The sequence below is a fragment of the Lycorma delicatula genome, chromosome 1 (genome assembly GCF_047948215.1).
Source record: "Lycorma delicatula isolate Av1 chromosome 1, ASM4794821v1, whole genome shotgun sequence".
NCBI classification, from domain to species: Eukaryota; Metazoa; Arthropoda; class Insecta; order Hemiptera; family Fulgoridae; genus Lycorma; species Lycorma delicatula.
In genome coordinates, this window is record NC_134455.1 from 30,168,295 (window position 1) to 30,185,543 (window position 17,249).

Genomic DNA, 17,249 nt, shown 5'->3' on the forward strand with positions numbered 1-17,249 from the left:
GGTTCTCATGCATGTCCACGTTTTGGTAATGTTATATATAAAGCTTTGTCACTCTGTAACAGTTTTTTGACACTACATCACATGCTACTTGATAATGTTCATTGAAATACATTTTTATGAAAATGTGGAATTTGAACAAAAATCAAAATTGCCCACTGAGATTTTAGTATCATAAGTTACAAAAGAATACAAAGCACTTTGTTTAATTTTCTGTGATCAATTAGACTTAAAGTTTTTAAGCTTTTCCTTTTGGATTGGTTCGATTTTTGTTATTTACCACGTTTGAAGTGAAAAAATCACTTCACATAAAACAAGATGTAAAAGTATCTTGTTCTATTTTTTATGAATTTGTTTTTTTACTGTTCTTTGTTAACCAAGTCAAAATCTTGGAAGATAGCTTTTTATACAATCCTGTTTTTAAACAATATTAATTTGATGCCTTTTTTTATCATTTTAATAACCTCTTAATTGCTAAGGTAAAAAATAAATCTTTTGATATAGCATCCACTTCATGTACATGTATCATGTTAGTAATTGTAAGATATACAAAAGATTATGGTATGTAAGTTTATTTTTTCTTCATCGTATGAAGATGCTTACCAAGATTGGGTTACATCCTGTTTTAGAAAATTGAATCATCTTCAGATTTAACACAAACATAAGTTACTTTAGAAGTTTGTAATTTAAATTATTATTACCTTGTTTATCAGTATCCAGGCATTCAGATTCTGAATGATTTTGAACTGGATACAACAGCATTTTGAAATATATACAGTAGAAAAATTTTTATTGTAGTATTTTTTTTATTAAAAAGATATTTCCTACTTACTCAACCATTAATAAATGAAAAACTACAGATTATAGATCATGTGTCAGATGCTGCACATGTTTATATATAAAATAGTAAGCTGTTGAAATTAAAATAGTATAATTAACTCATGAGAAATATAAAAATTGCAGTGCAAATTACGATACTCTATTTTCTATTTGTGTAGGCCCTTTTTTATTAACTTTTTGTAAACATATTTTCTTCAAAATTGTTCCTATTGCAAGTAAAGTTTGAATTTATTATTAATACGTATATTTCAAACTATTTCAGATGTTTCTGTACTACACACTTTGTATTTATTGGCTCTCAAAAGGCTGTATGACATTACCAAATTATCCAGATTGGTCCCATCTAGTATATGATTGTACTGTATTTTTAAATAACCATAACTTTCATAATTGTATATAAAATGCATCTAAATGGATTCACACACACACACAATATCGTGTTCAGTATTTGTGTACAGTTAAGTTGAACAAATCTGTGGAACTACTGTATCTCCCTGTTGTAAACTATAGATTTCACATTAGAGAAAACCTACTTATCAAAATATAAAGAGATCAAGGGAAATTTTTAATTACTGGTGTTTTAATTGATAAAGGTTTGCTGTATCCTCTTATGTTTTATTTTACACAACAATGAGGCTTGTAAATAAGTTAATTTACATAAATATTTACAAATTCATTCACATTTTGAATGAAAATGGAACTGGTTTATTTACATAATATATCTGGGTTGTTTGAACAGTTATAAATCTAATTGATACCTTGTTAATGGTATGAGAATGTTGCATTTTCATTTACTTGAATTTATAGCTTTTTAACTTAGTTCACAAATATTTTTGATGTTTTTTTAGTTCTATTTTATTCTTCAGATTTATTTATAATTAAGAATTCATAATATTCCTTGCAACCTTGTGCTACAGTTGCACTGAAATTACCTTCAACAAATGTTTGTTAGTAATAATAATAATATTACAAAATTATATGTGGCAAATTGTTTGCTTGTTTGATTTTTCTGTTTCAATTAAAAAAAACTCTTGCCAAGTTATGCACAAGAAGACCGACTCTTTTCATTATTTATTCTGTTTCCGTTTGAAAAAGTATCAGCTTATTCTAATATAAAATTTTACCAAGAAAACAAATTAAGAAATAAATAAGAAACAAAAATAAGTAAACAATGAAGAAGAAGATTAAAATAAAACTATGCAGAAATATAAACAATAATAATAAAAAAAATATTCATATTACACTGCGATAAGAAAATCAGCAATAAGTTAATAATTCCAGCGCCCTTACTATTTTACAGTCAGAAACTTCCTGATTTTCAGAATACTACATATGTTCAGTAAACCAGTAGAGACCCTACACACAAGCATCAAATTTCAACTTGCTCACCACTCTGACTCACTGTATAAGTGCATATGAAAAATATACCACTACACAGTCAACATAACCCTCGGATAAAAAATACATACCCAGTCATTATGACCCTCAAAATACATACCGCTTAAATCTACCAATACGCCGAACAATATTGCCAACAATAGGTACTGCAGTAAAGAAACATCAGCATTCTACCATGCTTGTAACTTGCCCTGCTCAAATTTCTTTGTTCTTAAATTGAGCATAGCGTAAGAACTACTCAACCAATCTTCATCAAATTTTCACGTGCACAATTAAAGATACACTACTACAGCATGTCTAAATTTCAGTGAAATTCATCCAGTAGTTTTTTTTTAGCTACAAAAGTTTATACATAGGCTACAAATAAATATATAAGAAAACCACAATTTAAGTGAATGGTATTCTTGTACCCTCAAAGCTCAAAATATTAAAAAAAAAATCATTTTCACTCCCACCATGCACCCAAAAGTCAATATGAATTTTATTCAGCATTTATGTATTTGCTTTGTTTTTTTTTCCTTTCTTTCCTTTCTTGCTTTAATTTGTTTATTTATAATTTATGTATTGTGTATTTGTACATTGTTATTTAGTATTTATTTTATATTTCCGCTATACAACATAATTATTTTCATGCTTGTTAATGTTGATTTGTATTAGTATTTAATATTGTGTAAATGTTTGTGATTGTTGTGATTTTTTTTCAATTATGAAATCTGTAAATATTTGTGCTAGTACTCTTAAGCAGTATTAAATTCAGACAAAATGTTTGTTTCAGTTTCACTGAATCAGTTTTTCTACAGTTCTCGAAGGTTCTTATATTTATATTGAACTATTCTTGTAGCTGGAATTCACCATTTTTAAATACGCATATATATATATATATATATATATATATATATGTATATATTTTTTTCCAAACCTATTGTCATTCTTAGTACCAAAATCATTGATTAGTAATATTAATACTATTTGTAAGTACAGTAATTTATATAATATACTACCATTAGTACAAATGTAAATTTTTCTCCATAGTAAGGGCATTACAGAGTCATAGATTCACCTTACATTTTTTGCCATTTTGCATATATTAGTATGTACTCTCTTCAACTACCATGGTATTAGTACTCTGATTTTTTTAAATTATTAAAAATAGAGATCCATAAATCTGAAAAGGCTATGAGTGTAATACAAAAAATATATTTGTGTTGTTAGATGTAGTGTATTATTATTATTATTATATATACAGTGAAATATTGCTGCCTTTAAACCCAAAGGAACATTAAGAAATCTAAATGGAAAAAGTTTTGAATTACAGAATTAAAGTGCTTAATCTTTCAGGAAAGTCATTAAGTTTTTAGAGATTAGAAGAACATTACTAAAATATTTGTACTGAAATGTTTTTAGTATTTATTTAATGGTAATGCAGCGCAAAATGTTTTTCATTGTTTAAATTAATTTTGCTGTTAAGGCAAAAATTTTAAAACTTTGAAGAACTAGTCTACTTTTCAAGTATGTTTCATTACTGTACTGAATGAAACATACAGTAATGAAACATACAGTTTGATACTGTATGTTCCAAACACTTTACTTTAGGCTTTCATGGAATTGAAATGCCATTGAAACTTATTTTCTATGGGCTTTCCTGTTGGATAGAAACTTCACACCCTTCTTTGTTTTCATCAGTCTCCATTTATTTCAGTTGATCAATTTGCTGTTTTTGTTTTGCCTGTAATCATTATTAATTCTCAATAGCATGGAAAGAAATAGTGATTTTGCTTTTCAGACATATTGTTTCTGTTGCATTTCTTTGAGCAGATATTTTTTTACTTCTTTCTAATCCTGCTTAAAATTGTTAAAAGATTGATGGTTGCATACATTTTATTTTTAAAAGACTCCATTTGGTAACTAACAATAACTTGGTGGAATTGTTTTAGAAGTTTCTTTTGCAAGCGTTGCTTTGCTGTTACGTTTGAATTCTGTTAGATTTTTGTTTTAATAAAAACATAACGTTTACATTTGTTTATCATGCAAAATTTATTCAAATATAAATTAAGAGAACCATATTAGTTGTTAACAGATTTTGTAAAAAGAAAATATTTGATTTTATGAATTATTTATTTAGAAATATTAAATTAGAGTATTTTCTTAGTATTTTTATATACACTTGAATATGACAGTATCAATATTTTTTTTTCCAAAATGTTTAACGGAAATTTCATGTTAACAAAGGTTTCACTAGAAATAGAAACTTCATACTTTCTTCTACATTTCTATAAAAAAAAGCCAGCCAAGATGTTGTTTTTCTTGGCTTTTTATTTTGATTTTAGTGTAAATAAATTTCTTCCTGGTAGCAGAATATAATTTATAAAAACTAATTTTTATACGTGCTGATTTATTTTTTTCTTCTTTGTCTAGTACTTTTCCAGAAATATCTGCTGCATTCAGATGTGTATATGGAAATTCAGATTAAAAATATAGAAAAATGTTTACAATCCCAGTCTCTGATATAATGTATTCTGCTACTTCTACAATCTGTGGCAGATAAATGGAGCATTATGTTGCTGGTTTGGATATATCTATTTATTGTTAATTGTTGTTACTGATAATGCTCATCCTTTCTGCCAATATTGGTAATATTATATATATATATATATATATATATATATATATTGCAGAATATTGTATAAAGAAAAAAGAAACTGTTTTCTTCTTTTCTACCCAACGCTGTGATGTTTATTACATCACATCTTGGCCATCTGTAATTATAAATGTATTCATAATATATTTTGTTAATTTTTGAGTCTTTGACTGATATACACTCTGTAAGAGATAATATCTGTGAATGAAATTTAGTTCAATTTCCAGATTTATTTCGTTTTGGAATTTAATTGAAGTACATGGTAAATTTTGAATTCTAACTAAAAGATATTTTATTACTTATTTAGAAAGCGGTAAATATTTTACTCTATTGTTCATTGTCAGACCAAAACAGTTATTCTTTGGCTTTCTCAAGGTTTGGATTAAAAAATATGACTAATAGGAAATAAAAAGAGATGAAAAAAATCAGAATGCTAGAATGAAAGTGTAATAATTAAAAGTGCGTGAATGAAAATTTCTGAATAGATTATTTTTTATTAATATTTTTAAATGTGGATTAGCTCATCTTTAATAAGGCTCCCCTAATGTATAAATTCAAGTATTCAATTCCATAAGATCAATTAATTATATAAGGACTCTCTCTGAAACCTCAGCAACATACTCAGTTACAGCCTTGATTTTTATTTATAAAATAATTCAATGTGTATATGCATTATTATAAAAGCCTCTTTACCATATTAATAAGAGGAATCCTTATGTAATTTGCTTTTTTTATAGAATTGATTAGTTTTAATAAAATCATTTGGATATAGGTATGTTTGATAAAAAAAAATATGTATATATATATATATATATATATATATATATGTTAGCTGTAAGATTTAAAATATTCAACATCCCCTCCATGAGTGATCATTTTTAATATTCACTTGTTAAAACTGATGGTTTTTTGCTACTTAAGAATACACAATACATTTTAATATTTTAATCCATAGGTGTTCCAAAATATCTTACATACTTATTTCTATTTAGCCATTATATTACCTAAGATAATGAAATAGAATTAACTAATTTTAATAAAATTAAAAAGAGATCAGCTGGTTTTTAGAACTGATTCAATCAGTGGTAAAAATTACATTTTATTTCCCAAATACCATGTTAAAATAAGCATCTTTGATTTTTTAATAATAAAATAAAATAGAATGTTCAAAAATCACCCATAAAAAATATAATTCTGTGACTAGATGCACGTTTCAATTGTTAAACTATTTCTGTGTATTGTTATAGATATGGGAATTAGAAAAATTAAACATAAATAAAATAACATTTGAAAAATAATTAAATTTAAAAGAAATATTTTTAGTAACAACAAAAAGATAGAAGATTATTTCTTGTTAATGCTCTGACTGTAATGTTTATAATATTGGGCAAAACAATATTGTATTATTTAGTAGTTAATAGTTATTTTTTTTTTTGTTTTGCCATTACTTTTCAGTTCTTAAAATCATTTTATTTATTTATTTATTTTTATAAGTCAGAAATTACAGTTTCCTTTTCTGTATAAACCTTACAAATAAATCTTAATTGACTTTAATGAATTTCTGTTTTCATAGTATTTCCAGAATATAAAAATTTGATCGAACATACTTATCAGGTTCAGTTATAAACTTTTTCTAGTTGCAAATTGTACTTTGTCTTTCTTGTAATCATTTAGATTCCCTCTCTCTAACTCCCTTGATAATATACTTCTGATTTTTTAACTTTTCTTTTATTATAACGACACTTTTTTCATCTCTTTTTAAATTTGTGACATTTTTCTCACTAATATGTAGTTGATAATGATAACAACTTAATACTTAAACATTATCTGCACTAGGTAATGGATCTCTCTGCCAGTAATGGTTGCAACACTGGATTAAAAGAGTTTGAAATGAACAAGTATTATTAGTGTCAGGTTATCCAGGAAGTAAGTTCCAAAGATCTATTTATCTTAATGAGATCTCAGAAGTTGCTGCTTCCCTTCATAAAATGATACTACTTAAAAAATAAGCTATGTATTAATGATTTGTTTAAGCCTTGTCATGGAATTGGCCAGGAGAAAGTCATGATGAGATGTAGTGCTGTGACAGCAGCTTGTAGGCATGCATTATCATCAATCAACACAATATCCTGTGTAAATAAGCCACATTGGCTGTTTTTGATCGTACAACACAATTTTTCCATCATTCCACAATATAATTGTCAATAGTGATTGACTGTGCAGCCTAGATGCAAGAATTTTACAAGAAAAGCTTTTTTTGACTCTTATTATGCACAAGATCTTTCAAGTGGATGAAGTCAGCTTGTAGTTTGTCGTTCAGGGCAATTGTGTCCCCATTCCGTATGTTGTTTTGTTTCAGGCGTTGTGTATGACTCATTTTTGTCCGCAGTAGTAATTTGACTTGAATTCATCTCCGTTTTCTGTGTACTGAGTCACAGATTCCACTATGCTGCCCAGCCATTTCATTTGGTGATTTTATATCAGCATCTTAGGCACTCTTTGCACATAATTTCTAAATAATTCAGTTTCTTAGTCACAATTTCATATGGAAGCAAAAGTGAAATTTCTGGAAATGCATGGAAAGAGATGTGATAGTGAACCGTTTATTCTCTTTAATCTTGTCATCTGTTGGCTGTAGCAAATCATCTGTAATCAAGGGTGGTCATATTCTCCATTCATCATTGTTCACGTTAACATCATTAAACAATCACACTTATCATCATATCATGAAATCAGTCATTGTATTTTCTCCATGAATGTCAGTGAATTTTAATTGAAAAACTGATCATAGAAAAATTGTCCTATGCAGGGAGTGTTGTAATTTTGTTAAAGATTATAAACACACATTAAGAAGTTTACAGACTAGACAACTGAATAAGAATATTGTCAATCCTTTCCAAACATATCAGGCGACTTAGCACACATGCATACAGTCGTGATTGTAATGCTGCTGCAGCAACATTTAGAAACTGAATTTTCTTTCTGGATATACCTGTATTATGATTTAACCAATATTTCTTATTTTAAAAATAAACTAAGTACTACAAACACAAACTAGTTTAACAAACGGTAACAACAAACCCAAAATTAATGCCACACTTCAATTACAAATGCTTCACAAAAACTAAATTAAGACAATTTATAGGAAATTAATTAGAATTTGGAGGATTTTTTAAGTATGCTCTGATGTATATCAGAATTCTTATTGTTTTGTCCTATAGAAGCCACCTCAAGACATGTTATTTATATCAGAGGGTGGAAATTAATACACCCTTATTTCTGATAGTATAACACAGTCAAATAATTAAAAGAAAATTGTTTATGCAAATTAAATTAGTAAAGTAATTTTTTATAATCAATAAATCAAGTAGAATATGTATCAAATAATAATTAAATAATCAAGTAGCAGTCATCAAATTGACACTTTTTTAATAAACATTGATTATATCATAGATAATCTATGAAGTGCCTACTGATTTTCAGAAAGTACGCTATTTCTGTATTTATAGAATTAAACATCAGCTTTTGAAGCCAGTTTTAAACTCTTCCTTAACTTATGGGTCTTTTATCTGATCAGCTCTCTAGCTGATCAGATAATTTTGGTGAAGAGGTGACACCAATTCAATATCTAGATGAGTGTAGTAGAAAAAATTCACCTCTTCAATTACTGAAGTGAAGCCTTCATGAGAACTGTAGTATAAGGGTGTGCATTGCCATGCAAAGAGCAACCAATCCATTGAGTTTTCTGCACAGTGTGTTTCACATTGATCTTTGAAGCTTCATTGTTTCACACTGAACTTCTAACATTATTGTTGCTGGTTATTTTACAATAATAATAATAATTCTAAAAACCTTTATTAACAAAACACTTAAGCCATCGTTTTCCGGTTTGATAGTGCCTCCTTGAATTTTCTCCTTGTCATGCATCTCTGTATATCTGAATTTTAAGCAAACTCATAGTGATTTCATTTACAACATTATCCAGCATAATCGTTGATGAACAGGTATTGTTTTAGTGGTTGTAAAATAACCACCATGCCACTCACAATTGGCAGGAGTGACAAAGAGTGATTTCATGTTTCACCATTGGCCGTTGCTTTACCAGCACTATATATACTGCATGGCAGATGTGCATGTAACAAGTTAGATTACTGGTGGCAATATATGCTTCAGTTTTCCTATGCCCAGTAGTTTACTTTTGACCATCAGCTGGAAGCCAGTTTTAGAGTAACCCTCATAAAATGATTACTCTTATATATAATGTAATTATAATAATTCCTTCCATTATATGGAAGGAATTCATGATTATGTCACCATTTAGACTGCTTATGAACCAGTGTTGAACAACAGTATGTATATTGGGATCTAAAACAAGAGCAATTTTTAAAGGGTCATTAATAATTTTAATTGAGTATGACAAAGGATAGAAACCAACAGTAGTTATTTGGATTGCAAAAGCTTAAGAGGTAATCTTGTCTTATATGATAAAACAGAAAATTTTAAAAACAGATTTAACTGTTGCTCTTAGCATATAACAGTTTTGAAAATTAATTTCATTAGCAATTATAACTAATAATTAATTATAATAATAATTATTGTTGTAATTTATATTTTTTGGTTTTGTTTTACTTTTCTCCTTGTCATTTGTTAATTTAAAGGAAATGTATGTTTTATGTAAATAAATAAAATGTTGGGGTTTTTTTAAATTTTTAACATCGCAAAGTTTTGTTTTGACTGTTAAGCATAAAGTGTAAAAAAAAGCTTCTAATATTATGTTTGTCTTAATTTTGTAATTTTCATCTAGATCCTTTATTTGATATATTCGCAAAAAAATAATTTATTGAAACTAACATTGAAATAGTTTACATGATAGGATTTTGGTAATTTTGCTTTATAAATTATTTATATTGAGATAGTATTATAGAAGTAAAGGTTAGTAATCTTATTTTGTTGTATAAATTGTTTTGCTTTGCAGTATTTAATTATTTTATTCTGTATTCTGAGATTTTTTGGAACACCTGCATATTTTTACAGTGGTATTGTGTTGTGTATTGTATTATTGTTTGTGGTTTTGTCTGATCTGGTCAGCAGCTAACAACAGCAACAACAACAACAATAATAACTACAACAACAGCTACAACAACAATGCGATTGGCAGTTGTGGTTCAGGGATCTGTGGTGGAAATGCAGGTGGGGGTGTTGTGGTGGGAATGCACCAACGCACATATTCGTTTCCCCTCTCCCCGATCCCTCCTTCACGAAGGGCAAGCACTGGGACCAGGCCAAATAAGAAACCCACCACATCACATAGTATGTATATCTCAGTATATAATATTGTTTTTCCTTTCTTTAAAATTGAGATTAATTTTTTGTGTACCATAAATTGCAGCATTACTAATTTGAAGTGTGGTAAATACTTTCTTAAAATTACATAAAGATTATTATTACTTATAAGACTTATTGTGAAGGGGAAACAATTAGTAGTTAGAATACTTCATCAAATTGTTTCTAAGGGTTATATAACTCCACTTCAGTTAAGCTGACCCACCGGGTTGGCCTAGTGGTGAACTGGTCATTGCAAATCAGCTGATTTTGAAGTTGAGAGTTCTAAGGTTCAAATCATAGTAAAGGCAGTTACTTTTATATGGATTTGAATACTAAATCATGGATACTGGTGATCTGTGGTGGTTGGGTTTGAATTAACCACACATCTCAGGAATAGTCAACCTGAGACTGTACAAGATTACACTTCATTTACATTCATACATATCATCCTCATTCATCCTCTGAAGTAATATCTTACGCTGGTTCCGGAGGCTAAACAGAAAAAGAGAAAGATGAGCTAATTAGTGATTACTATTTTTATTTCAGAGGTTCGAATATTTAGGAGAAAAAAAGATGTTCCGCTTGAAAGAACATGCAGCATTCACTTTTGATAACCCAGTAGACATAATCATTTTATTTTAAAATGAAAGGTATCATTTGTATCAGATTACACACTGAGTAGTTTAAAAAATTGATTCTTACATGTATATATTCTTTTAGATTTTTTTTTACAGTAAAAGTTTTCTTTGAAAATTTTTAACAGTTTTCAAATATTACAAGACATTGTTATATAATTACTTAATTTTATAAAATGGTAGGTCAGTTTTAATTTTAAAACAGAATTAAATCAATTTTTTAATTTAAAAAAAAAATATTTTTTTTTTTTCTGTCAGTTAACCACTTACAATTTTGGTGTTTTTATATATATATTTTTTTTTTTTTTTTTGAGGGCTAATAACCACTTTATATAGTATATGCTGAGTTTTTGCCGTAGCTTCATTGTACTTTTTTCTCCTTTTTTTTTTTTGGTAGTTTTAGTACTAAAATAACTTATATATTTTTAAAATTACTGTTTTATTGTTGATGTTTAATATGGATTGCTTTCTTGATTTAATTGCACCAAGTTGATTACTTGTTTAAATGTTAAACCACAGGTTTAATGAAAAAAAAAAGAAGTGCGTTGTGGTATATACTTTGTTTATTTATGAAAGTTGTTTTAAATAAAAATAATCTATATCTGATTTTTTTGTATTTGTGTTCTTCGCTCAGCAGTGCTCTGAAAGATTACATGAAAAATATATATTAGCAACTTAAATATTTACTCTTTTTATAACGTTTTGTTCTGCTTCATAGTGGTTGTCAATCAGCATTTCTGTAGCGCGTCATTTAAATCTGACTGAAGGTTTAGTTAATTTTAATCAGTTTTTAATTTCTGTTACTGATGTGTCACTTAAAATCAGTGCTTTAGGGCTGTACAGAGTTCCATAGCTGAATGAAATGTAATCTTTTAGTTGAGCCTATATTGGTGGAGTATGATATTAAAAAGAAAAAAGTATATTTTTGCATTGCTGATATTCATTTTTAAAATCAGATCAAGAAATTCTCATGATCTTCATGTTAGTTGTGTGTTGTAGTTAGTCATAATTTCTAGTTTCAAAAAGTTTAGCTTGTTATTAAGACAGTCACTTACTGTCTTAGATTATTTTTACAGTAGCTATGTAAGTTGATTGAAACATTGTGAATTGCAGGAATGGTTCTGTAAGAGGTACATTACAAATGAAATATAGCAATTTTAGGCTATGAAACAAACATGCTGTTAAAAGCCATTACTGTAATCATTTTTGTTAAGAAATGTAAATTTAAATTCTATTGCCATGGTTGTAAAATTATGACTTATTTAAATATTAGTTATAAATTAAAAATTGTTGTATCACATTAATTAAATAACTGCAATTTACAACTGTTATTTAATGTTTAATTATTATTTGCTAAAAAAAGTAGTTTTAATTTATTATTTTTAATTATCACTTTTATGTAACTTATTGAATTCCTTTTTTAAATCTTTGATCATGAATTTTGAAAACATTAATTTACCTGAACTTAAAATTAATCCAAATGGGAAGGGAGTCAAGTAGTTTAAATAAATTTTTATGTTTTTAATATTTATATCCTGTCATACAAATTAAATACTTTTAAAATATATCAATAAACATTTCTTTATGACAGTTGTTCATACCACCATCTTTTACATATTTATCTTATATCTAGCCGAATTCTGTTGTAATAATATTTCGTTCTGAGTGATATGCATGTAAACTTTATTTTTACTGAATTGGTAGCAGTTCTTCATGTTTTCTTGGTTTAGGATTTGTTCTAGTTCATACTACAAGAAAATATCTCTCCAGCCTTTCACCCACAAGCTTTAAGGGCATAAAGTGTTGAACTATCATTTTTCATAATCAGCATATTTTTCATTCATTTAACTATGTTGTCCAGAAGGTTGTGAAGATTGTTCATTAAAAAATCACTGTATGTTTCTCTTGTCAAACTGCCTTCAACTAAATGAGGCGGCATACTAACTCGACCTCCAAATGCATGTGTGTTTTAGACACAACTATCATTTATGGTAGTTCATGACCACCAGTGATGTACACATTATTCCTGCAAGTAGTATTTACAAAGAAATTTATATTTTACCATTTTTTTATTCCAATATTCAAAATTTTATGGGATGCTAAAGGTCAGTTTCAGTCAGTTCTTGATGCAGAAAATTGTAGGAAGTATGTAGGCATCTTGTTTTCAGTAAAAAAATTTTATTCAGACCTCTTGACTTATCAGAGCTGAGAAAGATGAATTCTCTACTCATTATAATTTTGATTTATTATTCAGTTTATGATGCTAAATTCATAATGAAGCCAATAAAGTGTGTCTATATTTCTATGATGTGTAGTTGGAGAGATACCATGTTTGAAAATAGAGCACGAAAAATGAAAATGTAGTTAGTTATTTGAAATTTGGCATATCTTAAAATCTTTTGCAAATTACATTAAAATTTTGGAATAATGTGATTTTAGGGTTTTTATACAATCAGTCGAGGAAGGATATATAGAATTAGAATTCTAAAACAAACTTTTTTTTAGATTCACCACAAAAATTTTCAGATATAAGTGTGACTATATTCGGATAGTAGAAATTTCTGAAAGTTATCATTTTATCCATTATCCCTTGGTCTAGAGAATTTGAAACTTTGGAAAAAAAATTTAAATCCACACTTCTGTTTGGAAGGGACTTCTGAAACTAACTTCTTTTATGGCTAAAATGAAACCCACCGGTTTGGTCTAGTGGTGAATCCATCTTCCCAAATCAGCTGATTTGGAAGTCGAGAGTTCCAGCATTCAAGTCCTTATAAAGGCAGTTATTTTTATATGGATTTGAATACTAAATCGTGGACACTGGTGTTCTTTGGTGGTTGGACTTCAGTTAACCACACATCTCAGGAATGGTTGAACTGAGACTGTACAAGACTACACTCATGCATATATCATCCTCTGAAGTAATACCTGAATGGTAATTGCCGAAGGCTAAACAGGAAAAAGAAAGGACTAAAATGAATGTTGAATATTTTCTGATGACTTGTTTCAAAAATGGTATGGGGTATAGGATAGGAACTTAAATTTATATGGAGACTTCTCATGAAAATAAACACATTAGACAAGATTTTTAAGAAAATTCAGTTTTAAGGGTCAAATAAAATTTTTTGGAATTTTTTTTTAAGATTTTGAAAAATTTGCCTCTAATAATTAATGTATATAATGAAACCATATGACTGGATTGTTTTGTAGAGAATGTCAGAAATTAACTTCATTGTGCGATTTGTACCCATATTCATAGTTCAGTAATTTACATAGATTTAAATTATAATAATTTTGTACTTTGAACTTTCTGTACTGAATTTTAATTGTATTTCTTGAATTTATAGATTTGTGTGAATGCTTGACAAATATTTTTACATAACTATAATGAATTTTCATTGATTGTTTTCAAAAGGAATTAAAAAAAATGCCCCTACATAAGCTATAGTTTTTACCCCTTTCATTGTAACATATGTTTTTTTTTAATGTATTAAATTATAGTGTATAATAAAATAATCAAAATTTTACAATATTTATCTTGACTTGTCTGTAAAAGTAAAAAGTGTTAATGTAGCTGTTTTCATGTAAAATTTACTTAATACTATTTCATAAATAACTGTTTTTATGATTATAGTTTGTTAAATATTGGATTAAATCTATTTTAGTTTGAAAAGAGAAAGAAATGGGATACAGAATTTTTGAATTTCTCAAATTTATGTAATTCATTTCTGGGGAAATGGGGAATCATACTTTTAAAGAAATCATTGTATAAATTATCAAAATATGAATGTTATTTAAGGTTGCTTATTAGTGCATGCTACAGTCATCATTTGCTGTTGAGTATATTTATTTAGCAAGGCTTTGTTGTTATTATTTTAGGGTTGCTTGATGTGATATTGATAGTTATAGGCTTTTTTTTGCATGCATTATATATTTATTTTAAGTGGCAGTCCTGTTAATCATAATTAAATTTTATTAGAAGAATGTAAGTTTTTGACTACATGAAAATTGTAACTTGTTTTAAAACCTGGTCTATGTGTTATACATCTAATTAAAAACAGCTCTTTCACATGGCTAAATTTTATCTATTGTGTGTGTGTGTGTGTGCACACACTTTTAAAAGAGGAGGTTATGTATTAGATCTATATTTTTTAATGTTTTTTTGCGCATAACTTTTTTCCTATTCATCAGATTGAAATATTTTTCCAATCAGTGCAGCTGCTTTTCACGATGATACCATGATGTTGAAAAACTTTGTTTGCCATCTGACAGATAGCAGCTAGGGATAGTGGGAATCCTGACGTTCTATATGTATGCATCCCATTAGATGATGTTGTATGATCTTCTATAGGGCAGGTAATTGGGTTTCTTCACAAGGTATGCGCGCCATTTATAAAATCATCAAAGATTAAGAATTCTTGTCTTAAACCTTTCAGGCCCAATATATACGTTATATATAATGTACAGCATAGGTAGGGACAGTGGGAATTTGATAATTCTATATACGTACATCACATTACATGGTCTTATGTGGTTTCTTGCAAGGTTGCACAACTAAGCTAAACCATCTAAGCTTCTGACTCGACTTATAGCAACATAAACTTGTTCTTTTGCTAGTACTTTTTTCCCCTAAATCTACTACAGCTGTGTTTAATGTTGTACCTTGCAGTTTGTGCACTTTTACCACCCAACTTAAAATTAAAAGTAAGCATATCAGTAGCTTGAAATACTTACTGGGTGTAATAGGTGTACAACCACCTTGATCTTTCATTTTTGTACCCATTGTTTCATCATTAAATTTCATTAACACAGCTTTCGATAACTCATTCCTTTCTAGTTGGTCCCTTCATAGGGCAGGCCATTTAAATTTCTTTATAATTCCCATAACACCGTTAACTAAACCATCAGATATCAATATATTATGCCTTAACATAACTTTTGAACTCTCTTCCAGTTGAACATTACACAGCAGGCCACCGTTATTGACTTCTACCAGAATAACATTCACAGTTTTTCCCATCTGTTACAGCTTCTTGTGATTCATCACTAACACGTTAATAATATAAACTATATTTGTTTTTGATATCATATCAGTCATATTATGATTAAATTTATAAACCAATTTAATAGTTGGGAATATTTTTACAGCATTTCCTGCTGCAAATTCATCTTTTAAAGGTACTCTCCTTTTGCAAAGCATTTCCAATTGGTCAGTTGCAACTTTGCCAAAACACAGGTTATTTAATAAATCAATGAACTCCATTTCATTTGTTTCTCGTGTTTATTGTTAGCTCACAAAATGAAAACTGATGTCACAAATTTATTGGTGCTTTACACCAAGGAGGTTGAACAAAACACCAATAGCCTTTGACTGAAGGCAGCTGCATTATATCACCAAAAAGCACATTAACTTGTTAATCAGACATAGAAAATTATGAAACAGTTATTTAAAGAAAAAGAATGGAACCCACATCAAAATTTGCTAAAAGGTAAGAAATAATTTCATCCAACTACTCTTAATTAATTACTTAGAGACATTTTTTTTGAATCGGCATCAAAATACATGATCATACTTATGTGGCACTTGATCGGACCTACAGATGGAGCATTTAAATAGATGTAATAATCACAATTGGAAAAGCAATCATAAGTATTTGGACGAAATTATTTCTTATTTTTTAGCGCATTTTGATGTCAGTTCCTTTTTTTAAAAATAAATATTGATATTTTTCATCACTGATCTATGGTAAGATGAAGTGTAAAAAAGTTAATTTTATTAACAAAGAGTACATGTTTTTAATAATATGATTGATTAGCTATTTGTTTAAGTTGACCTAATTACAATGTTAATACAACCTTAAGTTAAACATGTTGGTCAGAATTTGCATATTGTTTCTCGCAATAACCCAGATCATATATAATACTGTCAGTATTATGTACTGATTATTTATGCTAGGTTTTTGTCTTTATCTGTTTTTTGTTTACCGATTCTGGTATTTCATTTTCCTAAGAAATCATAATAAAGATTATTAAAAATTACAAAAATTAGAATTACTACCCATTGTCCAGTTTTCCAAGATCATCTCTTGTCTCTTAAGAGAAGGTATGTATAATCTTTGTTAAATTTATCTGACTGAACTCAGTCTGTTAACCCAACCCTCCAATAACCTCATTCAACCAGTTTTGTGAAATTAAATACACCATCTATTTTTTTTAAAAATTATTATATAAAAACCCCCAAGAAGACAATTTCAAAAATATGTGTTTATTATAGGTTCCATAAAAATATAATTCATGAAAAATAGTAAAATAAAAGCATATTTATTTTGTCTAAATTATATGAAAATAGTCTAATTAATAATGTTGAATTTTAAAGTTGGTTAAATTAATTTATGATAAAAAAAGTTTTAAATTTTATG

General features: G+C 28.0%; 1 protein-coding gene across 7 annotated transcripts in view; it reads left to right on the forward strand.

The window, feature by feature from the left end:
* Positions 1-17,249, forward strand: part of chico (insulin receptor substrate 1 chico) — a 150,523-nt gene that overhangs the window by 94,204 nt on the left and 39,070 nt on the right. For 3 of the 7 annotated variants that reach the window (XM_075382297.1, XM_075382279.1, XM_075382314.1), the window contains one exon: positions 9,962-10,183. The exons of 2 other annotated variants lie outside the window; for them this stretch is intronic. In XM_075382297.1, coding sequence (XP_075238412.1) covers positions 9,962-10,183 — 222 coding nt within the window. The remainder of the gene's footprint in view (positions 1-9,961; positions 10,184-17,249) is intronic. 2 more of the 7 variants (XM_075382288.1, XM_075382323.1) reach the window with 1 other exon arrangement.